The 27369-nt window shown below is 45.2% G+C and overlaps 2 protein-coding genes across 2 annotated transcripts in view; one reads left to right on the plus strand and one right to left on the minus strand.

The window, feature by feature from the left end:
• antxr1a (ANTXR cell adhesion molecule 1a) overlaps positions 1-9147 on the plus strand; it is a 36696-nt gene extending 27549 nt beyond the window's left edge. Inside the window, exons 17-18 of the mRNA XM_031570237.2 lie at positions 565-645; positions 6754-9147. Of these exons, the coding sequence (XP_031426097.1) occupies positions 565-645; positions 6754-7182 (510 nt within the window). The 3' untranslated portion in view covers positions 7183-9147. The remainder of the gene's footprint in view (positions 1-564; positions 646-6753) is intronic.
• Positions 9148-17252: 8105 nt separating this feature from the next.
• LOC105902760 (glutamine--fructose-6-phosphate aminotransferase [isomerizing] 1) overlaps positions 17253-27369 on the minus strand; it is a 36266-nt gene continuing 26149 nt past the window's right edge. The window contains exons 16-19 of the mRNA XM_012830414.2: positions 25158-25285; positions 21858-22025; positions 21061-21222; positions 17253-19746 (exon numbers count right to left, since the gene is read on the minus strand). Of these exons, the coding sequence (XP_012685868.1) occupies positions 19702-19746; positions 21061-21222; positions 21858-22025; positions 25158-25285 (503 nt within the window). The 3' untranslated portion in view covers positions 17253-19701. The remainder of the gene's footprint in view (positions 19747-21060; positions 21223-21857; positions 22026-25157; positions 25286-27369) is intronic.

The following is a 27369-nucleotide window of genomic DNA, read 5'->3' on the forward strand; positions in this document are numbered from 1 at the left end:
GCCGATGGCCAAGCCATGATTTAATCTGACACTGTTGGGTGGCTGCCTGAAGATTTTTCTTCCAGAGAGGTTAAGGAAGTGCATCACAGAGAGGTGGCTATGTACAAATTGCATGATGTTTGAAAGCAGCAGATGACTGAAGATGATTGAGGATGATGGAGATATGTATGTCCTGGAGCTCAGGGTGCTAAGAAAAACCTCCAGTCATGTTATAGTTGCACTTAGCACAGGCTATATACATACTGGACCAATTATTATACAAAGCTAAGACGATGATATAATGCTAAAAATTGCCTTCATGAAAAGTGCACTCATTCATTATCTAATTATAACTTACGCTCTCTGGGAACTGAGCCCCTGACGTGCCATCACTTTTTTGCGTGGTAACTTCAGATGCAGCCACATCAGTGGACTCACAAACATGCTCCAATGGTTTCCAAATCTGAATGTTTTTCAGACTATAATTTAAAAAGGACAAACCGATACGATTGTAAGATAGGTAACAGCGAATGATTAAAGATATGTCAAAACATGTCACAGCATACGTTTTCCCTTTTTTTGCAGGGCAAGCTGGACGCTCTGTGGGTTCTGCTGAGGAAAGGCTACGACCGTGTGTCAGTCATGAGACCGCAACCAGGAGACAAGGTAAGACTGAATCATCCAAATAAAATAACCCTGTTACCTTTCAGAGGCATCGTTAGCCGGTCTACTGAAGTTGGAAGGCAGTATTGTGATGATCTAATCCACACAGATGAGATTTGCAAGGGGGCCAACATTTTCTAGTATCAGACTGGTGTGAGTGATGCAGCGAGGATGGACATAACGGGAGAACCGTGGGGAAAGTCAAACTTGTATTTGCAATTTACAAAAAGATCGTACGAGACTGAAAACCAGTATTTTGTGACAAACAACCCACATCCGTTAAATACAGTTCCATTTACAGAACAAAGCCGATTATAATGTATAGGCCTATAATGTAGGCTATACCTAAGTTGACAAACGAATGGCAATGTCCTCAAATCAGTTGAACTGTTACTGGAATGGACAGCTGGACATGTAGGGTGGCGCATGAATTGAACATGAATAGATAATGTCCAAATCCTGCACCTCTGGCATAGTGTAGGTTGCAGTTGCAACTGTTGCAACTTCGCAACACGATCATGTTTGACACTAAACTGATCTCAGACTGTCCTGCTAAGCGATCTTACAAGTGAAACTAAAGAGCCAAAGACATTAAACTAAAGAAAGAATAGGCCACTGAAGTTTAGCTGGAGATAAAAATAACCGTCATGGCTTTTTAATGCACACTTTTCAAGCATTCTGAGACAGAAAGGGCCACAGAAATGCATTGTTTACTGTTGCTAGCTAGATACCATATTTCTTGCATAGCCTATAGGCCTATGCAGCAAGTCAGAGCCTTCACCAAAACATGATTGCTACCCAAGCAGTGGCAATACAAGAATATTTTTTTATAAATCGTTTATCATTTAACATCAGCTAAATTATTAGGTGAACAGAACCTTACAGAAAACAGAAGTTTCCCCCACACTGTCTAATGGGAGTAGGCAGTCAGGTTTTGTGACTTGCATTAGACAAGGACATATGCAATAGCGATAAGGAATATAGTTCCGTTACTGATTTATCTTGGTTAAAACACAAACGTCCCGTCTGTTTATATTTCGTATAAGCATTATTACCTCACATTTTCACTGGCAAGTTTGTAATTTATGTACATTTACCAGGCAAAAACTGAGGAGGCAAAACGTTTATCTGAGGGGGCAGCATAGAAATGAAAGGAAATGGTTAACACTTTCCCTTTAAGAATAACCACCTCCAAAGGTGTCACTCCATCCTAAAAGGAGCAGTCCTTGATTATAATCCATTACTCTTTTTTTCAGCTAAATGCTAATCATTTTCCTCTAGCTGGTGTGTGCACTCACAAAAACTCCACGTCGTCTTTAAAAGGGAAACAAAGTGGCTTTGACTGGCTTAGCCATCCGTTATTCCAGTCGATAAACATGTTGCTTCAGGAACACACGGAAGGGAAGGTTCAAATGTGATGAGATGAAATATCAACAACCTTTCACCAGACTCGTGGAATGTACCTTTAAGTCAAACCCTAAAACGGGCACCCCACTGTGCGAGCATCCTCACTGCAGGTTACAGGCCATCGGAGACGCATGCCACAAGTCCTCCAGGCATGTTCTAGGAACCGCTACACCCCACCAATGCACCACCTCTCTCTAGGAAAAACAAAAACAGCCCAGAGATGGAAATCCCAACTGCTTACATTTACATTTACATTTAGTCATTTAGCAGACGCTTTTGTCCAAAGCGGCGTACAAGGGAGAGAATATTCAAGCTACGAGCAATAGAACCTGGTGTTACAATAAATAAATACTACTTTACATAAGAAATATAACAAAGTGAAATAAAAAAGAAAGAAAGAAGTGCAGAAATGTAACTGCTGTAATTGCAAGTTACGCACTAGTCGAAGTGCCAGTTAGGACGGGAAGTGCTCTCTGAAGAGTTGGGTCTTCAAAAGCTTCTTAAAGGTAGAGAGGGACGCCCCTGCTCTGGTAGTGCTGGGTAGTTAATTCCACCAACGTGGAACTACAAATGAGAATAGTCTGGACTGCCGTACTTGCACAGACGGCAGTGCCAAACGACGCTCACTAGAAGAGCGCAGCATCCTGGGTGTAACATTTGCCCTTACAAGAGCATTTAGGTAGGTGGGAGCAGAACCATCAAGCACTCTGTAGGCAAGCATAAGTGACTTGAACTTAATGCGAGCCGCTACAGGCAGCCAGTGGAGGTCAATAAGAAGCGGGGTGACGTGTGCCCTCTTCGGTTGGTTGAACACCAGACGCGCCGCCGCATTCTGGATCATTTGTAGTGGTTTCACCACGCAAGCCGGCAGGCCCGTTAGGAGGGCGTTGCAGTAATCAAGGCGGGAATTCACCAAGGTTTGCACCAGCAGCTGGGTGGCATACTGGGTTAGGTACGGCCTGATTTTGCGGATGTTGAATAGCGCAAAGCGGCAGGACCTAGAGACAGAGGCAATGTGGTCCGTGAAAGTCAGTTGGTCATCAATAATGACCCCGAGGTTTCCTGCTGTTTTGGATGGAACAAGAGACAAGGAGTCAATATTGATGCTGATGTTGTGGTGGATGGCCTGTTTGGCTGGAAAGACCATCAGTTCCGTTTTGGCCAGGTTCAGCTGAAGGTGGTGGTTTTTCATCCATGTGGATATATCAGCAAGACAGTCCGAGATCCGCGCCGAGACAGTGGTGTCCTCAGGAGGGAAAGACAGAAACAGTTGAGTATCATCGGCATAGCAATGATAGGAAAAACCATGCGAGCGGATGATAGGGCCCAGCGAAGTGGTGTAAATGGCAAAGAGAAGTGGTCCCATCACCAACTGCTGTTGTGTACAAGCCACTGTCCATGCGCCAAACATGTTACAGCAGGAAATATGTTTATTGAGTATGAACTATGTCCCCTGTAGACGTACTGGGCGAAGCATGTTTAACACGACACGTTTTTTTTTACGCATGGCAACATGCATGTGTGCCCTTCCATGCAGCTGTGCTGGGTCAGGCTGTGTGGAACCCATCTCTCATGAGAGGTGAAACGAAGCTCATCCCTGGCATGGTCACGGGTTCACGCTGGTCTTCCGTGTCTCTAGTTGATTGAACTTATCGTGACTCACGCTGCGGTTTCCCACAAGGAAAATGTGAGATGTCTGACCTTTCTTGGTGGACCCTGGGCGACACACAGCCCCATATCCATAGGCAACAAGTTCACAAAACGTTTCCGTGGAGGGGCTGCTGGTAACGCAGAGTGCGCCTTGTCGACTATTTTCGTCTGATTCGTTTCTACGTACATGCCGTTGTTATGACTAGTATGTGTGCGTTACTTATTTTGGATTTGAGGGTGAGGAAGCAAAACAATAGCAGACAAAGGGGATAGACCACAGCTTGCGCTAGAATGTTTCAATTAAGTAATCTGACTATGATGAAAACCATGGGACACCAAATAATTTTTGATCAGAATCTAAGCAACTGCGTGAGATATTCTGAAGCTTCCAGAAAACTGAAGCCAGGATTTAGTGATGGAAATCAGCTGGTACTTGGCCAGAGGAGAAGCCTTTCCACAGAAAAACTCTCCCAAGGACAGAATAAGGAGTTTTTAAACACGCTTGTACTTTAAGAGGTTTTGTGTAAACTAAAGCAAAGATTGTTAACATTTAATCTTATGGGCGAATGCAAAGGGTGTTGTCATTTATGGCTCTGAAAATGCGCTGCATAAACTCCAATAACTACACCCCACTTGCTTTGAACAAAAAGCCATAGTTTGGCATCGTTCCACTGTTAGCCTTGTGCTTGACTAGCCTTGGCTTTGGGCGGTGGGTGGGAAGAACCCTTTCGTCAAAGTGAGGTTTTGAGGCAAGATAAAATGCCGCACAAACAACGCAGATGTTTGCAATAAAGTCAATTCAGACAGAAAAGGATGCTGGGTAAGTGTGTAGTGATTTGACAAGTCGGCCTGCCAAAGGCTGAGATTCGACGATGGCTGGAAAAGTCGTCACAAAACTGGATGCAGCCTCTCTCTCTCTCTCTCTCTTTTTCTCCCTCTCTCTTTCTCTTTCTCTCTCTCTCTCTATCTATCTCTTTCTCTCCCTCTGTCTCTCTGTCTCTCTCTCTATCTCTCTCTATCTCCCTTGCTCTCTCTCTCTCTCTCCCTCTCTCTCTCCCTGGCTCTCTCTCTCATCCTCTGGGCGCCATGGGAGACTAGGGAGCCCTTCCATCTCACTTGGAACTTTTTGGAAGGGGGGGGGGGGGGGGTTCGGTTGGGAATATATCAAGCTAGTGTTGAAAGTTGTGGTAATGGCCTTAGGGTAGGAACTAGCATGCAGACAGAGGACTTCCTGTACTCTAGGGGTTAAAGCTCCATATGACTCTGATCCCTCACTTCCTCTCCGCTGGGGGTTAAACCGAAGCCCATGTGGACTCCTCACACCGGGGCCTGAAAACAAGTGCGCAGTCAGCAACTTGCAGGGATCACGTCCATCACTGGACGAGAGCCAGGAACAAAACATTCAGCTGCAGAATCTGACCCAGTTTTCTTTGACTCTGTCTTGTGAGTTGTGTACCGAGACAAAGTCCCCGCTACAAAGTTGAATTGAATCTCTGCGAAACAAACAAACATTTCCTTCAGTGTAGATGTGGTGACGGGGTAAAAGGGGGAACCAGGCGGGCCTGAGGACGAGGGAGCTATGGCGTCTTGCGTGGAGAGCGGTGGGATGCTTGGGAACATCAAAGCCTGGCGAAGTAAACTTTGTCGAGGCTTAATGAGCTTCCTGGCTCAGCCGCCTACTATGCCCATTAGTTTTATGCTAACAACCAAGCGACACGGCCAAGATGAAAGAGGAGGAGGTGTGGGTGGGCTTCATGAGGACCAATGCAGAGGGAAGACAAAGCACCCTCAGCACGAAGGGACATAGAGGAGACGGGTTATGCAACAGGCAAAGCGCAATGAAAAGAATGCAATCGTGAAATAGAGAGTTGCAATATGGCCTGGCGGCTGGAAAATGAACCAGCATGTGGAGAACTGCTGGCTTTATTCCCAGGTGCTCCACAAGTCAGATACATTGCCTACATTTCCCCCTTTGTCTCTTTGGAGAGGAGGTTCCTTTCTCGCGTATTAGAATTACCGAACTACTTAGAACTGAAGAAAGATTTGGTGGTTACTTTGCTTGTATTTTTGTTAGATCAACAGGCCAAGCCTTGAATGAGGTAATGAAGTGTGGGAGCAAAGCCTCGTCTTCATAAAGCTTAACTAACTAACAGGAGCCCTGGACTGCCCAGGACTTTAGCATTGCCCCTCAAGCATTGTGGGTAAACAAGGCTCCTCTGGTTGCAATTAAAGAGCTCAAGTATGGGCGTCTTTAATAGTTTCCTTAATATTACCACAGCCATGTTAGGTACTGAATCAACAGCAAAGGATAAGTAATGTGATGGGTTTCCTTGACTAAAAAGTTACACCATTTGGGGTGCAGAAATCAGTAGGAGAATCATGGTGAACCAGGATCTAACTTTAGATTGCGGAGCGTAAATCAGAGATCAGAATGTTTTTTTTTGTTATTCGATGCACCGATCTTTAAAATTGCATGCATGAGATTCTAAGCAGAAATTAGTTTAATCATGTCAAACCTATTATTTTATTCTCGATCACAGTATGAATAGTGTGGGTTGTGAGTTATGTATGTTGGAAGCAGCAAACAGTAAAGAATGTGTTATAAAAACCGCCTTCTCTGAACAACTGGTAAAGCAATTAGTTTGTTAATATGTAGCTTCGTATAACAGGAGGCATTTTTATGTGAATTGAGAATTCACCTGCATTGTTCCACAAAATATTGTATTATGTTCCCTCGAGTGGATAGTGTGGTCACCCCTTTGGCAACATTGGAATTCTAACAAAAATTAACTGTATAACACTTTTTTGGGTGTTCATCTGTTGAGGCTTACTGGTAATGCAGATTGTATTCAACTGATTTCAGCACAATTGTATAAGCTGTATATACTATGATTCATTATATTTGCTTATTTATATGTGTGCTTAGTTACATATGTGATTATAAATATACTTTTGTATATTTGACATTGAGTCATATACAGTACAAATTTGATTCCATAATTTGAAGAGGTCTTTCTTCCCTCGATAACTGTTTATGTTGTCCTTTCTCTGCAGGGTCGTTGCATAAACTTCACCCGGGTCAAATCAAACCCTCCGCCCCGCTACCCAGCGTTCAGGCAATACTCCACGCCTATCTACACCCTGCCGCAAGATGGCAGCACGCCACCCCCCCTCCAGACCATTCTGCCCCCTCCCTCTCACAGTCCTCCAGCATCACCATCCTCCACCCTCCCCCCGCTGCCCTCCACTCCCCCCCCTTGCTCCACCCCCTCCCCTTGCTCCACCCCCCCTCCGACTACACCCCCGCCCTACACCCCGCCACCAACCCGGGCCCTGCCTCCGACCACATTATATCTCCCCCCGCCTGTGGGTCCTCCCTCACCTCCTGCATCGCCGACTGGATCCTTGCCTCCACTCCCACAAGCCCCTCCCCCTGGAAGAGCCCCTCCCCCTGACCGTCCACCGCCACGCCCTTCTCTGTAGAGCGGCTGTTGTGAATGGAGCGCAGAAGCTCTGCTTCCTGGAACTGATTCAGTGGAACATGAAGTGAGACAGGACATGCATATGTCCCTCCTCAGACTGCTCTTGTTTCCCCTCAGAACCAGCTACAGTATGCTTGTCCATGTGGCCACGCCAATACAATACCATTCTGCATCACAACACCACATCTCTGTTTGGACAGACTAACAGAGAATCCATGCTTTTGTCAGGCTTCAACCACAAAGCAAACAACCAGCATCCAGACAGCAAGATCTCGTTTCTTTTGTGATTTTTCTTATCATGACCACCGCCATTTTGTCACTTTGCAGCCTCACGGTTCTGGACATATCTGCATATCCGCACACAAAGAATGAACTCAATCAACTTTACCTGGCTGTTGCCATTAAAGCGTGCCAATGGTCATTCCCACAGTTCGAGAGGACGGACAAGACATTACCCGCTCAACGACAATCTGCTAAATCGTTAAGACTTGAGGTTCCTGAGAACGAGGACTTGGAGAAGGTGTTTTAAGATTTACTATTTGTGAGATGTACATGTAAAGTTTGCTCGTAAAGAGCAAAATGTTTGGAATTGGTCTTGGTGAAAGGTATGATGCACGGCTAACTTTCACCCTGGTGTACAGTTTCCACTCCGTACAACAAGCTGAAATTACGATTTCATCGACGGGGAGTTACTTTTTGCACAAGTCAGTTGTAAAGACCAAAAAACTGGAAAAAGTGATGGAATGTGCCCATGTGCGTCAGCGTAGACCATATTTGTTTGCAGAGACATTCTAGGTGTGGTTGTGTCTTACACTTGTCAGACCTCCAACCTCCAATCTGGGTCACACACTTGCTAGAAAAGAGAGGAAAATGAATTCTTGACCTTGTACCAAACAAGGATATGGTGATATTAGGATGTCAGTATTAAATTACAGTTTGATGCATACTTGGTCCAGCTTGGGTAGAACAGATTGTTGGGTAAAAAATAATCAATCAAGTAGATAAATAACAAAGGACATAATAAGTATTGGGAGCCTCATTTATTATGAAGACGGTTTGTGCAGGGATATGTTGAAGGATCACTTGAAGATTATAATTCAGGTTTAAGCAAATAATTTGCTCACAGATTAAATGTAACAAGTGCATGACTAAGTGTCCTTTTTAGCATTCGTAGAACATTTTTATACATTTTTATAAATATGTTTTGTATAAATATACATTACTCTCTATGTCTTTCTGTTGTTTTTTTTATATTATTTGTTGTTTTCATATTCGTGGTGGGTTTTATATTTTACTACTCCAATACATGATTGTAAAATTGTGCATCGCACATGAGTTTGGGCTTGAACATGCTCCGAGGTATTCATGGGAGACGCTCCATAACCAAGAATGATCGCACACATTGTTTTCAACTTTAGGTTGTGTATATTTGACACCAAAGTGTTGTGTTTTAAACCACTTTTGCCCTCCGGACTGAGTCTGGGCTCTTTTCATCTTCATTCTGTACCATTCATAAATTATTGCCTGTGCCAGCCAATTGCCAAACCTGTAGCTGTGCCAAGATGTGCTTGTTCATCTTTGTGCCTTGCCATTGGAATCATTGTTGGTGTCATGGTTGCTGTGTCTTAAAGGAATCGAATGAATCTGTACCATTGCACAAGATGGAGAGCACCCCCCACACAGTCTGCTGTTTAATTCTGACCTCTGCAGTCTTTGCTCTTTGCTGTTAATATTTGATCTGTTCATCTCATTTGTGCTGAGAAGTTTAACTGCACAGAGTGACGAAGAATTTCTCTGCAGTCGGGACGTGAACAGATTGTCTGATTTAAGAAAACAGAAAAGTGAGATTATTTTCCCCCTCCTCAGTGTTTTCAGCATGAGCTTTGCCCAACATTCCTGGCCCTTTCTGTGTCCCCAACCCCATCTCATTTTTAGACCCTGAATTAAACACCATTCACACTTGAAAGTGTTTACCACGACTTTTCTTTATTTGAGCTTTCATTAGAAATGCACATCTATGCAGAGAGAATCAGTCCATATACAGCTTACAACTTAGGACAAATAATGTAATTCTGGTGAGTGCCTGCATTTGTTGCTTGCGTGTGGTGCATGCGTGTGTTGCTTGCGAGTGATGCATGCGTCATGCTTGCATTAGATACTTACGTGTGTTCCTTGCACGTGATGCTCGCGTGTGTTTCTCTGTGTGTACATGTGTCATTTTTCAGCAGTTCCATAGTAGTGTAGTTTGATGTGTAGAAACCCATGAGTTGGTATTTGAAATCAAATCAGCAGTTCCTCTTTAGCACATGCTAGCCTCTGCTAGAATGACACACAAAGCTGCCCTCCTGCCGGCTCATCACGGGGCGGATGGGGCGGGGAGACATCACCGGGGCGGTTGACTGGAGCTGCAGTTTCCATGTGAGAGATGTGTGATGATGTGATGATGACAACTCAACCATGATTAGCTCTGTTGCGTTTCAGCTACTGTAGTGTGATGGCACACACGCCGTCAGAGAAAAAACTAGCTAAGTGGCTGTCTCATACTACTATAAGTGGTGAAAGGTATCTCTTGGTGATGTAAAACTATTCATACAAGGCTATAGCAATGTAAAAACAACATTTAAAAGTTGAACCTGTTTGAAGAAACAGCTACATTTTGCATGGATGTATGAAGGGAATCGTGCTTCCGACCTTAAGAGTATTTGACCACTAGGGGTAAATTGGCCTATCTTCAGCATCTAAGCCTTTGAGAAAATGGTTGTCGTTCTGGGTTATGGCCTGGTAGAAAACAGCCCTGCTCACACATGCACACACACACACACGCACACGCACACACACACACACACACACACAGACAGACAGACACACACACACACACACACACACACACACACACACACACACACACACACACACACACACACACACACACACACACACACACACACACACACACACACACACACACACACACACACACACACACAGCTCTGCTTGTGTGACACTGATTCACAGTCTTTGATGCCTGTTGTTTAGTGGCTTTCCTGAATCCCCCTGCAGTGACAGACTGAGGTAAATCCTCCCAAACAACAAGTCATTCATGCCAGCTATTCTGGCTAGTATTTACAGGGAAACAGGAGACACGTGTATGGAAAGCTGGCTCGCTGCTCCCTGGGAGATATCGTTAAACTATACAGAGACATGGACAGCCCTGCTTCTAAAGGTCATGTGAGAAGGAAGAAACTGCATTTAAACGCACATTTTATATGTGTGTGTGTGTGTCTGTGTGTGTGTGTGTGTGTGAAGATAGACAGTAGAGAGCACAAGAACTGTGGAGTGGAGTTTCTATGTGTCTACATGGCTTTGCTCTTTCCTCTGCTGTCTTTTCCAAATGTGGAGAGCAGTGGAGAGATGTGTGCTCTGCTCCATCAGTGTCAGACGAATAGCTCCGACAGGAAAGCGTTCAACGCTGAGGGAGAGCTCACGGGCCCAGCCTTTGTTCCCTCTGCGTCAACCTCCAGACCACGCATCGCCGTCTGTCAGTCCGTCTGTCAGTCCGTCTGTCCGTCTGTCCGCCACTCGAACGGAATAAGCCAACATCAACTTTTAGGGCTCAACACCATTTGGGATTATGGGAAGTGAAAATAGGCCACATTTCCTCCGCTCCATGTTTGAACCATCACATTAAACTTCCCATCTGTCCGTGCAGCTGGAGGCCTGGTAGGTGCTCAGACGCTTCCTATTTCTATGACGCCATTAGGAACTGGGCTTTGGCTGGGGCTCAGGGGATCGAACCTCTCATACTTGCCGGGAGCTCTCAGGTCCAAGCACTCCATTTTCTCTCCCTTACTGCCTTTGGTTGTGATCTCCCTCACACTGCCACCTTGTGTGCATATATTGACACAATACAGCCTCTTACTGCAGAGGCATGTCTGCTTAAAGGGTGAGGAAAACTGGTTTTGTCAGCTTCGAATTGAGGAGTTATGTCTCTTGAAATGAGGTATATGGTCAGTGTCCAATAATCATGTTATTTTGGCCTGTAATATCCATGGCTTTGAATTTAATCGTGCACAGATGTCATTCTTGTACGGAGGTGAGAGAATTAACTTTTTTTTTCTTTTTTTTTTACTTTGCACATGAGATTTCAATTTCAAGAGACCTTTGAGCTTTTCAGTAACCTCATGCCTTCCCTTATGCCACACCCCCTTCCCTAGATCCCACTCCAGCACTGCAGAAACGCTCAGCGCTGATCCAAATGACATCAACACACTTTCCTCCTGACAAACAATCTTTTGGAGGAGAGATTTTCACCAACCGTTTAGGCTTGATTCACCAGTGCATTTAGTTATTCTGTCAAGAGAAGAAGTCAGCTGGAAAAGGCAAAAGACTACTCTGGCTCCGTTGTTGTAACAACTCAAATGTGAGTTGACTCACATTTTCTGTCTCACAACACAGCTGCCTGACTTTACTCTGTTTATTTGGGTGTTTTTTTCTGCTCTGCAGATATGATGGAAGTTGAAAATTATGTCAATGCTTCTTTAAAAAAAAACAAAAAAAAACAGTGGGTCAACGAGTTTGAAGGGGTGCGAAGCGAAATGGGCGTACTGAGTGAGTTTGACATTTCATCCGCATATAAAGACCAGTCCACTTCTCCAGGGTGCTGGGGGAAAGAGAATGGCCTCGCTAATAGCATCCAGATGGGCTGTGTGTTGAATTATGTCACATGCACAATAAGAATGAGCTATCTCGGAAAATATTAGAATCCAATCCAATCCCCAGGAAATGTAGACAGGCTTAAAAAGAAGGGATGCCAGAACGAATTGTACATGACATAATTGAAACTTTTTCTTAAGAGAAAGAATAAGGAGACATGATCTGCCTCTGCAATCTCTCTCTGCAATTAACCTCACACAAGCTATGAGGTGGATGTATCTGTTTCGTTTCAAGGGATACCTCGAATTTGGGATGCAATGTGAAAAGCAATTCCATGGGAGACGATTTCTCCGCCTGACAGAAGTTTTTTTGCTGGACAGTCTACATATCAGCTTTCACACACATCCAGTCGTCCTGCACTGGCAGTAGTTGTTATACTGTTTCCAGAGCTGAGCCGTACAGTCAAAGTTCAGACGGTCGGTCCCTTGGGTTTTGTATCAACTGTATGCATCTCCTCATCAGCACTGTTCAAGAACCAGGAGACACTGGACTACTCATGGAATCAGCTAGTTCAGTGCGTGGGTGGAGTTTGAATTTCTGTGCCTAAACCTTCACTAAACCCCTGAATTTTCCATCGCAGACAAAAATAGGAAGCACAGCTGTCGGATCACCTCGCATCACCGTATTTCCTTTCGTAATAGCCCCAAACATGAAAAAAAAAAAAACACCTAAAAAACTAAAATGTTTCTTCTGGCAGGAGTTTCTCTCGACAGTCTGGAGTCCTTCACTGTCAGGAGTGCAGCAGCAGCGGGCCTTTCTCAGGTAGCCGAGGCCTCATCAATCTTCTCCACACCTTCATCGCAGACTCCGCTGCCTTCCTCTGGGCAAGCTGTGTTTCTGCAGACCTGCAGCCTGTTGCTGTGGCAACAGGAGCCAGGAGCCCCCATCCCTGTGCGCCCCCAAACGGAGACCCACTGGACTTGATTTTCCCCACTGCGTCCATGTGTCGGTTTGACCCAATTTGCTAAAAAAGGGGTCAGAAAACAGACGTCACCCTCTGACTGAATGAGTTGGAGGGAGATCAACTTTCAAGCGACACAAAAGCATTAACAAAGTCATTCCTTCTGCATGTGCGCATGCCCTATGGTGCAGTCAGACAGGAAAATAAAGTCTGTGCGACTCTCAATGTCAAATTCCTGCCGGGAAAAACTATTTGAACTGTACAATTCCCAATGGGCCCATCTTTATCCCTGCAATAGGCCTGAATACACATGCGTGTGGATGCCAGCATTGTGCCGAGTTTGGTCATGGTCACAGACACAATGCAGTGACTGACAGGCTGGCATTGACCAAGTCTCCTTGCAGGAATACCAGCATCCAGGAAGAGAATCATGTTGGCTGCAGTCCCTTCGGTTTCTGACCTACTTTTCTCTCCAGCCAATGAAATAATCGACAATCAGTGGCAACACAGCCCGCTATTCAAAACTCCCACCACTGCTAAATAACTATGAAGGAGTAAAAGATGAAAAATACCTATGTTTCAGAAAGAGAGGGGGGGGGGGGGGGGGGGGTGGGAGGACTGATATTTTTCCACTATTCAACACGGTTTGGTCATCACACCCACCCGAGGGGAATGGCAAAAATATCATATGCTGCTTTCACGAGCACCACAAAAGATTTGGTTTCTGATCTGGCTCCCGAGACAGGGAAAATATTTTTTGGTTAATATGTTTGGTAGGGCAGGACATCTTTCCATGTCAAGTGGTTCAGTGCTTGGGAAGCACAGACCTCAGAGCCTTAGTCCTGGCTCATAACCACATTAAACTGGGACGAGTCAACACAGAGTTGCAGAGCCGGCCCTAGCCTTTCTTCGGTCCTAGGCAGGGGTTTTTTCCCCGCTGGGGGCCCACATCCAGGGGACACAGAACATGACAAGAATGCTGTCAAGCTCAATAAATAAAGTAATACATGAATAAATAATAACAAAATAAAATACTTATTAAGTCAAGTATTTATGGATTATTTAACAGCATTTATCATTTATCTCGTTGAGCTTATTGCTGGTTATTGTTTTGATGCTGTTCTTTAAATAGAGAATTGGTTTAATGCTTGTTGATTAGCCCCATTCCAACAGCTCTATGCATTTACATCATCATACAAAAAACCACATGTTACATTTATGAAGATTTAGACAACAGGACACTCCAAAATAAAACTATTTTATTCCAGGCACAAATCACTCTGGACTCAGCAGGTCCACAGTACTGTCAATGTTAGATTCATCAGTCAATCAAATTGTTCTATTTTTATGAGGCGGGCGTAATCTATCAGAGACCGAGGTCTTCTCAGCTCGTACTGCAGGCCTACCTTACATAATCATGCTCTGGGTTTGTTGATATAATGTGACGGTAATGCGAGCAACCTGTGAAGAACAGGGTAAGTAATTCACCTCACTCGGACAGCTCTGCTTGCCCAAAAGACATTTTGCTGCTGCTGACCGATAAACAATTTAAAGGATTTATTTTGTCCCGTGCCGTTACTTTGAGCTTGTTTGGCTGTAGGCTGTTACTTCAGTGCTAACAATAGGGCAGATTATGCAAGAAACTGCTTAAAAATGTATCCAGCAACAGTATTAAACCATAAGTTTCACATTTTGTTACAAAAAGTTGGCGATCAAACTGTAAAACTGTAAAATAAAATCGAATGGGGACGATACCCCCAAACCCTCCCAAACTGTTTTTTTTACTCCCACAAAAGATAAATCATTATTGAAAGCCTGTAAACATGATCCGCCGCCAGATGCAACATGCAGGAAGAAAATCCTGAACAAAAAATGTGAATCCATTACAGCACGTGGGGGCCCCCTGGGTAGTCACGGGGCCTTAAGCCACCGTCTCGTTCACCTACGCAACGGGCCAACTCTACAGGGACTGGACCTTAAAACCGATCCCAAGACAGATTTTCAGGCTTCTTAAGGGAGAAGTTGTTTTCTCAAAGGGGGACAACAAAGAGTACATCATGTTTATTGCCTTTCAGAGGGCTCTTTTCAAACAAAAGAATTGGAAGCCAACAAACACTCGGGGGGAAAAATACGAGACCCAAAGCACAAGACTAGCAACGAGGGAGCTGTGAGGAAACAAACAGATAAATGAGATGCATGCCACCGCGGAGACACGTCATGATAAAACGTATTTTAACTGCGCCAAATGCTGAGGCGGGACTGTAAACTTTATTGTACAACATTCACCAGAAAGTGATACCAAAATGAACACACAAAGGAAAATGACTCAAAGAGATGATGCAAGCTAAATCCACAGTTTACAAAGCTGACACCCTTTGCAGCAAGGCCATAAAAAACATAATAAAGCCTTTGTTTACAAACAAGGACAATGATTTAGATTGTTGATAGCATTTTTATGTCAAGTCTTGGTTTAAAACCGATCTCTCTTCTTGCAATTAGAAGTCAACCATCCACCACCGAGAAACCAGACTGTCGAAAACACCCAGTAAGAGCACCCGACCAAGGGCGGGCCAACGTTTTTTATTTTCCCCTCTTCCAGTGTGAGCGTACACCTCCAGCTGCCTATGAAAATAGCTCTTTATTACACAGATGCTATGACAACCTAGCAGCGTCCTGCTTAACTGGAGCTGAGCGCTAGGAAAAAGCCAGTTCACCCCTTCATCTCCAACATTTGGATCCATTTTTATCAGTTTCATTGGATCAGGGTGGGGGACCAGTGAGCATTCACTTCAGCTGATTAGATTGCGAACAATGGGAGGGAAAGATAATATTTGACACCCCGGTTGGGAGTGAAGAACTCGGCTTATGAAGTGCCTTCTTAAATCATCTGTCAAACGTTCCACAGGAACACCCAAAAATGATTCTGTTTCCTAAAGAAGTGAAGATCAAGATTTAAAAACGAGAGACTGAGTTTCTACTGCGTATGTTCCAACGCAAGGCTTTTAAAAGGCCACTGAATGTTAATCATGTCATCCCAGCATTCACATTGAGTTAAGCAAAGGAGAACCTAAGTTCTGTACTAATCTACTGAAGGACATTTCATACAATTAAGTCAAATCTTCTATTATTTTCTATTGGCTAACAAATTAAGAAGATTGGAACTTGACAAAGGAGGCCAGAAGAGGCCGATCACTGGTCACACATCTGCTGGTTTATAGCTCACAGACCACGAAATACTCTTTTATTCCACACATAAAGGACATTTTCTGTAAGACCAAAGCACTGATGACCGGCTGATAACAGCATCAATGTGGTCCGACTGTCAACACGGCACAGACACTGATCTTTATCCCATCTGTGTTTTCTCTGTCTGGAGGAGGTGGATCTTCACCGTTTGATCTCCTCTCCAGTGCACGTCTTCACACTCCTTTTGTCTGAGGGCGATGTAAATGTTATGTGCTAATGTCTCAGGACATCAAAACCAGCAGAGGTTCTTTTAGTCGGTTGTTCAAAGCTCTGCTTGTCCAAAGCGATTGCTTTGGCGCCAGCCGCAGCGCTGTCATGGCCTTGGGGGTGGCCTTACGATCTCCACTCTCCGGGCCACGCTGGCTGTTTGCCAGTGTTGTGTAGATGTCCAGGGGGCCTCTGTGGTGCTCACCAGAGGCAACCATACATTTCCTCTCTGCCATGCTGGTGCTGAATAAATGGATGTGTTTCATGCTGTCTGTTGCTGAGGAGCCGAGGCAAAGGCACGGAACAAATGAACTCAATACCCTCTCAGCCTGACTAACCAGACCTCCATGGCCAAGGCACGGGAAAATGGCCATCCATCTTTGCTGCAGTTACGAGGATATTTAAGAAAACTGCGAGTGCGCGCGCTGGGAGCAATTCCAGGGCTTTGGGTGGATGCATAAAGCTGGGACTTGTTCTCCTGTATTTCCTGTGCAGCTATGCCAGGGCAATCATACTCTCCATTCAGGCTCTGGCCCGTTGACGTGGTTGCAAGGAGGTGCTCTTAGTCAAACAGACAAAGCATAGACATAGTCCGCAATATTTCTACAAGGCTGTAAGAAACCATTTTTTTTGTATGTGTTTTGGCTGACTGCGGTTTGTACAAAACCTTTATTCCATGTGCTGTAGTATTTTAAAATATAGTTTGATGCTTTTTTAACACATTTGTGTAGACTTTTAAGTAAAGCAAGTCGACACATTTGAATTGGATGATTTATCATTCCACTTTCACTTTATGTTAATGCTTTGGAATGGCAGGATTCCCCCACTCTGAATCAAGTAGGGGTAGGGTTAAACATGTTTAATATACTAATAAACATGGAATGACCATAAAACTAGCCACATAGTGATTAAGGAGTTTTATAACTTCAATCAGTTCTTATTTGTGAAACATCTGCAGAAGAACAACCTACTACACAGCTAGCAAATAAAACGTTGAGACACACTCCGAGTAGAGTTTTTATTGCATCAGTTGTAATCATAAATAGGTTGTTATCCCCGATCAAAACATGGTTGCTGTTCCTGTAAATGGCTCACATAATCAAAAGACATATTCAAGAGTCTATCGCATCTGACACACCTTTCAGTAAATCAATATCTACTCGATCTCGATTGCAGTTCTGACTCTTGACAGTCAAAGTATCATTCACACTGACTCAGTCAGTGCAACTACATCTGTGATCGACTACATATAAAATGCATTTTTAAGTGACTTGTCAAAGAACAGCGACTTACAGGTTGAGTTCAAAATGGAGAAAAAAAGATAAATATAATGGAATGGGTTTTGATGGGAAGCATGGATCTTGCGCACGGTGTGGTACACACCTTAACGGATTGCTGCCCATCATGAAATAATCCGTTTTGCACATTGCACTGAATATAGTTCACTAATATAGACCCCACCTGTCTCTTTCTACAAATTTGAGCCCCTTCAAAATCAACCCTGCCTACAATACCTTTGGTTGAGTACCATTCTGGGATGTAGATGGTTCTTTTTTTGGTTTGTTTCTTACTAATCAGTTTCATGGCATATGGCTGTTAGGGGCCCTTATAGTAACATTCACATTGGGATAACAAAGACCAGTTCAGAGCATACAAATAACTACTTTAAAAAAAAAAATATTAAAAATAAAGAATTCTAAATATTTTCGTAGTAAAATGTAGAGACAAGGATCAAAAGAGTCAACAGAATATAAAGCGATGGTCCCGCGATAACAAAATATAAATCGGTGGCAGGGTATGGGTAAACTTGGTGCGGGTCTTACGATGTCAGTAACATACTTCATTAGATGTGGTTCTTCACTTGCAGTTTGGCACCTCTCCTGTAAACGTGAGAGCCCGCTCAAAGGACCGGTACCAAGGCATAGACGGAAAAAATGCACGCAACAAATCTACAAATAATGATTTTAACACGGAATAAATTACAGCAGAGCTATCCAACAATCCAAATGCAGACAACTACGCAGTAACAGTCAACACCAACCCCTCAAACTAACTTCAGACCCTAATAATGAATGAAAACCTCCTGGTTTTCACAAGAGGGACACGTGATGTATGCAAACATGTACCAGGCTCCTCTGGTACTGTAACAGAGAAAGATTAGGCACCAGAGGTCCTCACTACTAATGGCAGCGAGTGAGTAATGGGTTCCTCTGAACCAACAAGTCTAATCCGCTAATCACAAACGTCCGACTCGTCTCTCAGATTCCTGTCCTTCAGCGCCGAGCCAAAATCTCTCCCTCGATTCCGTGACCCAGTTTCATGTTGCGAGAGTCGTGGCGCAATATTTGCGCACACAAGACCGCGGCCCCCTCATCATTCCAGCTGAGTGTCAAAGTGTTCACACGTCATGTATACAAGTATACACCACACAGATCCCCCAGCCTCGTTTGGGCGTCTACATCAACCAAACTGCCCCAGTCAACATCCTTCAATAATGACAAGATTCCATTTTGTACTACTTAGCAAAAAAAAAAAAAAAAAAAAAAAAGAATTACAGCTTATACACTGTAGGCAGGATTTGATTATACGAGGTCACTGGCTGAACATTATCTCACACTCCCAAAAACTTTACACACAAATGTCAAAATGTCTTTCTTGTATGGGAAAATCCCATCACGCGACACACACACACGCTAGGACTGTGGGCAATTTCTTTTTGGATAAAAACTAAGCTTCTAGCTGCCTGATGTCTTCTTTTCAAAACCGCCACACAAGGCGAACACATCTTCCCCACCTTTATGTCTACATTCCCCAATGGATTAGTAACAGACCAACACTCAGACGACACATAAATCTTACATTATTGCCCCTTAGCAGCACAGAATAATACCCCCTTCTGTCTTTTAGTCAACAACGACATCTATTCAGTCGTGAAAATATCCCCCTGGTAACATTCAAACACTAAAACCCAAAAACCCAAGTCATCGAGAGTTCGGGCTGAACTCAGACTACGACATTAGTGACGGTATTTAGTGAACGCTCCAAAGCCAGTATTCACTTTGGACATCCAGAGAGAGTTCCGGAAGAGTTGACATCTGGGTTGAAGAAGAAGTCCAGTTTTCCCAGGATAAGAGCAGCTACAAGCCAACCAAGTGCATACCCATACCCTTCCACCACTGACATTAAAACAATCAAACTATCAAGCAAAAAAAATAAATGGTCATGTGCAACAACAACTACATTTAAAAAGACCTTTCAGACTAGAAAATGCTTATATGTCTCGAAGACTTTGTTTCTTCATCACTCTTAATGTCAGCTGAGTGTGAGATAACTGCACAGCTCTGTGTGTGCGTGTGTGTGTGTGTGTGTGTGTGTGTGTGTGTGTGTGTGTGTGTGTGTGTGTAAGGGGTGAACAGTCACACTGTGGAGAAGACTGAGGGGGATGGGGCATCTTCACTCCACGGTCACAGATTTGGCCAGGTTCCTTGGGCAGTCCACCTGGAGAGAAGGGGGATATGGGGAAAAACCAAAGTCACCAAATGTGCTGGAGATGCTTCAGAGAGCGATCAAACGCTTCTCCAATGTAAGTCTTCAAGCTAAACTATTTAACTACTTTATTTCAATGAATGATTCAAGGCCCACACAATTCCCAGTCTCAACATAACAACCCCCCCCCCCCAAAAAAAAAACCCACCTATCCCATGTCCCAAGTTTCTACAATTACTCAATAGGTTCAGGCTGGCGTGTCTCTGGCTGGGTGTCTCCACAGCCTCCTGACACACCAGCAGTCGCAGTGCTGTATGGGCCGGGCGAGAGGGTGACGCCGTCGCTACAGTTTACAAAGTCGAAGTCCCAAGCAGCATTTGCAAATATGCACTGAAGCCCTGATAAAGAAAGGGCTCTGGAGTCCTTGGCATGTTACTATTGGCCTGAGCCAGGCTCTTTATCTCCTCCGTAATGCTGAGCATGTGGCGTCCTCTGCCAGACTCCACAGCTTAAAGCCCACGCCTTAGACTGTGCTTTAGTTTGATAAGACTTGATGATGTATGACCGGGTTCATATTTATCAGTTACAAGACTATAACACAACACAACATGGTTTAGACATGGTTTTTAACAGTGTAAAAGTGGCGACTGAAACGTATCAATGTCAGATGCCCGGCGGTGGAGTTAGAAAAAACAGAATGGTTTTACAATGATGACTGAATTATCGTTTTATGCAGCCAATCAGCAAGCAGCATTCACAGCCCGTCATTCACCAGTCTCAGTTCTATTGGTCCCTTTGGAGTATTTGCGTAATCATAAAGGTGGGCATTAGGAACAGCATGCAGCCCACGGCTAATAAAGAATCTGTGACAGTTTAAGATAACCCAGGGAGGCATGACACACGAATGGGAAGGAAACGACCAACATATGGTCAATATAACTTTGAATGACTTAATTGCTGTTGTCCATAAAAAATGCAGACATGTTTCATCCACCGGGGCCTTCATCAATTTTAATTGATCAAAACGATATTGAGCACATGCAGTCTGATCTCTAGTGCTTCACCACCCTGACTCCAAAAACAAGCTCTTTTACGTTTCTGCATCGAGCACATTTTTTTTTTGTTTCACGACCATATAAATCACAGGAATTCGGACTCCGCACGAAGTAGTCGGGCTGGGCGGCAGCATTAGGCTTAGGTGAATGTCACTGACATCACATGAAATGGAAGCAGGCTAGCCGACGCTAACTAGCTGAAACTAACCCCCTAAAGCCTGCCCCTGAACCCCCCCCCCCCCCAAGGTGTGTTTGCTGGAGTGCCACTCACGTCGTATCCTCTGAGCACGGCCAGGTGGAAGGACAGCAGCTGCAGGGGGATGACGCTGAGGATGCCCTGCAGGCAGTCCACGCAGTGCGGCACATTGATGGTGCGGCTCGAGTTCTTGATGGTCTCGTAGTCGTCCTTGTCACAGACGACAATGGGCCGGCCCTGAATAGGCAAACAGCACACGGCGGCGTGAACAACGGAGCACAAAGAAGTGAAGAGAGCAGAGAGAGAGAGAGAGAGAAAGAGAAAGAGAAAGAGAAAGAGAGAGAGAAAGAGAGAGGTATTTGTCTATGTGGCAGAATGGAGAAATGGACACCGATTTGGAGTGAAACTGTGGCTCAGATGCCTGGAGCATGACACAGTCACATAACTTTTTCAAATTACATCGGTGTGTAAAATAAACACTGGGTAGAATAGCACAGTGCCATTACAAACACAGTGTGGCCTCTCCAGCTGCATGGCAGGCTTGGCTTGGCATTAACACAGGAGAGAGGGGGAAGAGAGACAGAGAGTGTGTGTGTGTGTGTGTGTGTGTGTGTGTGTGTGTGTGTGTGTGTGTGTGTGTGTGTGTGTGTGTGTGTGTGTGTGTGAGAGAGAGAGAGGGAGCGAGAAAAAGAAAGAAGGAGAAAAAAAAATAAAGGACTACACCAGCCAAGCTTGGTTTGGCATTCATACGAGAGTGTGAGAGAGACAGCGAGAGAAAGACAGATCAAGAAACAAAAAAAGAAAGATAAAAACATGAGCCTCTGTTTCTTTCGAGACGAGGAAGCTTCTAGAAGATGTCCTCCTGCGCTCACCTGGCGGGCCACCACCTGCTGCAGGGCGTTCTGACACTTGTTGTAGGTGTGGTCTCTCATGATGATCATGATGACGGGCATCAGCTTGTCCACCAGCGCCAGAGGGCCATGCTTCAGCTCGCCCGCCAGGATGCCCTCCGAGTGCATGTACGTGATCTCCTTGATTTTCTACACACACACACACACACACACAAATATGCATTTTAATTTTTTACTTTTATTTGAATTCGCAGGTAAAAATCAAATAATTCTATCAAGATCCTAATGCTGTTTTGAGCCATTCTACAATCCAAGACGCATATTATAAGCAGGATAGTTAACATTGCTCAAATAGAGACATTGTGTACACAGCGGATAGTATGACGTTGTGAGATCTTTTAGTGCACCGTGTCAGTGTAAATCTGCCATCTTGGACGTCATAATGCGTGCGCACACACATGCCCCTACTATTAATGGAACATCCATGAGAGAAAGGTGTAGGCTCAGAAATGTAACACAGTACGTTTATGCCCCTTTGCTTGCAGTAAGCTGGCTGCCCGAAATCAATAGCTGCACCTCTTAGTTCACAAAATGGTACCACTAACTAGCAAATCCACATGGTTGGCACAGGACACTGCAAGTAGACCATCCCCAGAGGCCTCCTGGACTTCTACATAACACTGACAAAGAGCCACTGCTGCTGTGTGCACAGACCCTGCTGACAAACTGGAGTCTAACTTCACACTCCAGCATCTTACGGTTGGCACCCGGACAGATCAAACCCACCTCATCATGGGCTGAAGCAGATACACCCATTTACACGACACTTTAGACTCATGTCTGCTGTGAAGCTGGTCTCCAACGGGTAAACCTCCATTCGGTCCCGAGTTGTCAATGTAGTGAATGAGTAGTGTGACAGTGATCACGAGTACGGGCTCTGATGAGTGCCTTTACTTCCAGTCAGGGAGCAAGGCAAGCAGTTGCCACTCACTGTATTTACGAAGTGTATTATGGGATTTTTCAGTATACTGGAACATTTTTGAAAACAGGATAGCCCTGAAAATGGCCGATTCCCTCTTAAATTCACTGCCCAGGGAGCTCAGAAGTATACGGAGATGGACCCTAGGAGCAGTGATGGACACCTCTACCGCCCCCTGGCCTCTGCAGTCATGCAACTCCACCACACCACACCACACCTCTCCCTCCACCTCCCTCCACCTCTCCCTCCACCGCTCCCTCCACCTCCACCGCTCCCTCCACCTCCACCGCTCCCTCCACCTCTCCCTCCACCTCCACCGCTCCCTCCACCGCTCCCTCCACCGCTCCCTCCAGCTCCGTGCCGCATGGCCCTCTTCATCATAGTAGGCTGGCAGGGCTGGATCAGCTCGCACGAGTGCGGGGGTATGGTTGCAATCAGGGCCTCTTGCCTCTTTGCACTAATTCACTGCCGTGATCAAAAACACCTTCGCCCCTGCATTCCAGCCGGCGAGGCTCGAGACTTAATGAAGCGCTTTGCGTGCTGGAAAGCCACCCTCCACCCTCCCCCCTCCCCACCCTAACAGCATTAGGGAAAATGGGGGCAATTATGTGTCACTCTTGAGAGTGGTGCTGAGCTGCACGAAGTCGAATGGAGAGACTCCACTTCACCAACAGTGTCAGGTGGGGTGAGAGGGAGAGGGAGACAGAGAGAGAGGGGGAGAGAAGTACAGAGAAAAAGACGACAGTTCTGACATGTGAAAGGGAGAGAGAGAAAGCAGAGAGGGAAAAAAAGAGGAATGTTGTGGAGAACAGAAAGGCAGTGCTCTGAGAGAGAGAGAAAGAGAGAGAGAGAGAGAGAGAAAGAGAGAGAGAGAGAGAGAAAGAGAGAGAGAAAGAGAGGAGAGAGTAGCGGTGCAGGAGAAACAGAAGGAAATGCTCATGTAGGAGAACGATGGACGGGGAGGAAAATGGCAGAAGCACCAGCAAGTCATTTGAAACAGCGCAAACAGGTGGAGTCTAAAGAACCCCATTATCCCGTCTCATTAATGATTGGCAACCCGTAGTGGAAGAGCTTCCAGAGCTAAACGAGTTTGTCTGTGGAACACGAGACGCCGCTCTGCAACACTGAAAGTGTCCTGACATTTCAGGTGGCATCTGATTAAGCCACAATGGCTGCATAACACCTGGCTATTATGTGGAAGTAGGGTTTATAACACCTGGCTATTATGTGGAAGTAGGGTTTATAACACCTGGTTATTATGTGGAAGTAGGGTTTATAACACCTGGCTATTATGTGGAAGTAGGGTTTATTTATCACTCTTATGTATGTTGGCAAATAGGAAAAATTAAAAAAAATTCTGGTCTGAACAGATGGCCTCTAGGGGAAACCGTACAGATGTGATGACCACTGCACACGCGCACAGACACACGCACACACACACACACACGCACGCACGCACGCACGCACGCACGCACGCACGCACGCAGGCACGCACGCAGGCACGCAGGCACACACGCACGCAGGCACACACGCACGCAGGCACACACGCACGCAGGCACACACGCACGCAGGCACACACGCACGCAGGCACACACGCACTCAGGCACACACGCACGCAGGCACACACGCACGCAGGCACACACGCACTCAGGCACACACGCACTCAGGCACACACACACGCACGCACGCACGCACACACATCTCACTGACTCTCACTATGAAAGGCTAGGCTAAAAGGCCATAAGTCTCGACTACTCTGACATAGTAAAAAATGCACTTAATGACATTATTTAACATATATGTATATGTAACGTATATGTATAAAAGAGGTGGAGATGACAGTTTCAGAGGGGAGACGTTCCTCAACCTCATCTGGGTGAACTGACTAACAAAACTTCTACGGAACTGAACTAATGAGAGCAATCAGCTGGCTCAGCATGTGGGTGGAGTAAGAACAGGACATCTGTTTCGCATGAGGAGATTAAGATGATATCAAATCAAATCATGTGTAAGACTGGTCGTTAAAGGTGTAATATGTTTTGATTTTTGGGCCCCTCAAAAAATAAAAAAAACTCTCCTCACAAATTCCACAATGATAGAGTCCGTTTTGTATACCTTGTTTGTTTGGGTTCACAAACAATCAAACAAACAAACAAACACATCTTAGACAACTGAAACAACGCTTTTAAAAAGCTATAGAGAATGCACAGGTAGAAAAATGTTCATGTCATTGTCAACATGTTAGTCTGTATATGTTGACTGTGTGTGTGTGTGTGTGTGTGTGTGTGTGTGTGTGTGTGTGTGTGTGTGTGTGTGTGTGTGTGTGTGTGTAGCTGACTGACCAGAGCTCCCTCCAGGCAGGTGGCGTAGTGGTACCCCCTGCCCATGATGAGGACACTCTTCTGCTGGTAGAGCTCCGTGGCCAGATGGTGGATCTCATCGTCCAGACTCAGCACCTCCTTGATCAGATCTGAGGACAGCACACAATACAGGAGAGATGAACACTTGCAAACAAGGAAATACATACAGACACACACACACACATACATACATATGGTCACGACATACACACATGGTCATTACAAGCACATGTGCAAGCAAACAAGGCGAGACAAACGCACATCCGATAAACAGTTTGGCTTAAGAACGAGGAGGTCGACACACACAAACGCAGTGAGGAACCGATGGGGGGGGGGGGGGGGGGGGGGGGTTAGGGGAGAGAGAAAATCACCCTAATCACTCCTAAAAGAAACAACATCATTGTTTGAAAGGAGGGGTAGTGCAATGGTCATCCAGTCCAACTCCCTCAAACAACACCTCGCTGAAACAACACGCTCGTGCTGGCCAGAAAACCCCAAGGGTGAAACGAAGCATGGCTCATTACACTTCTGGATCATCCGAGGTCAACGCATGAGTCCAGCCCAACGCCTCGGAATCAACGGAGCAATAACATTTCAGGACCCAGTCAGCGGCGGAGTTGAACACTTTAGAAGCGCCGGTGGTCAATCTCTCGGTCAAACCCCTGATCTGTTCCCCAGAGGTCCACAGCGCTGGGATGGGATAGGATGGGATAGGATGGGACGGGACAGGTGAAGGATGGGGGTTTTGCTGAGGCCAGCTGTGAGGGCACAAGCCCAGGGCTGTGAGGGGACTGAGCTCGGACTCGGTGGAAGCAGTGGAGAGAGGCAGAGGAGGCCAGAGCAAAAAAAAAAAAAAAAAAAAAAAAAAAAAGCCCAGGCAAACATTCCTGACCTCATTCATACTCGCTCAGCTCCGCAGAGAGCCAGAGAGAGAGGGAGAGACAGAGAGAGAGGGAGTCAGAGAGAGAGGGAGAGAGACAGAGAGAGAGAGAGAGAGAGAGAGAGACAGAGAGAGAGAGAGAGAGAGAGAGAGAGAGAGACAGAGAGAGAGACAGAGAGAGAGAGGCAGATGGGGGTGGCCACCCCATCGGACACTTGCGGTCCCACGGATCATTCCAGGCCTGGCGGGGCGAGCGTGAGAAGAAACTCCCTCCCTCTTTCCCTCCGTCCATCTCCCCTCTCTGTGAACGCTGAGGAGCCCTGCTAAGGCCCTAGCAGAGGCGGAGCCCGGAGGCTCGGGAGCCAAGTGAGCAACACCAGCCTATTGAGGTGCACCTCTGCAGAATCAGCCAATCAGAGAGCACCGTTGTGACGTTAGCCTATCAAACAGCACTTGGCCCCGTCCGATCATGTCTGTGTCTTACTGGTCACTCAACACAACACTGGATGTTCAAATGAGCTCTGCTTCTGTTAAGTAAAAGGTACATAACAGGGTTTTTCCTGGGTCAAAATGGGTCTTCGGTGCTCCAAAAAAAAAATTGCGCGCTATGCGCGCACAGTCTGTGTTGCCATGTCACCTTATTAGCTTACATTTACCCATTTCAGAAATAATGGAGGATATGCTTCAGGAAATCATTTTGCTTCCACTTTAGATTAAAATAGATAGGCTAATAGATTGACAATAGTCCAAGCCCCATGGTGCTATCATGTATGGTTCAAAGAGTATCAAGGTTTATCTCTTTACATATTTATGCAAACTACTGAAATGTATATCAATAGAATCTGGAACTAACCAGTGGTCAGAAATGGAACACACAAATTATGAAATTCAAGTTTATCTATTATTACTATTCATTTTTATTATACAAACCTACATACCATTCTTTTTGTTTTTTTTAATTAAAACTGTCCACAAATATGTTTAATAGTGTGTTTAACTTCTATTGGCCCACCAATGGAGGCTGTGTTGGAAATCAAACTTTTGTCAGCATTTTGAAGTGGACATTTCATTTGCATTTGTACAGGTGTATTCGTGCACGTCGGGCTGGCCCTCGCAGCGGAACGACAGTTTACAACCTTACCGGTTTATCAATGATAATATTAATATTATTATATTCGAGATGCAACACAAATCTATCCGCTCTCCTCAGAACGAGCTGAGCTTTCATTGATAAACCAATGCGGTTGTCTGCCTCTCCCGAGGCCTCGCGGTCTACTGGTAGCCTACTCGTTCAAACGGGTAGACAAATCAAAT

Source organism: Clupea harengus, chromosome 7 (genome assembly GCF_900700415.2).
Source record: "Clupea harengus chromosome 7, Ch_v2.0.2, whole genome shotgun sequence".
Classification (NCBI taxonomy): domain Eukaryota; kingdom Metazoa; phylum Chordata; class Actinopteri; order Clupeiformes; family Clupeidae; genus Clupea; species Clupea harengus.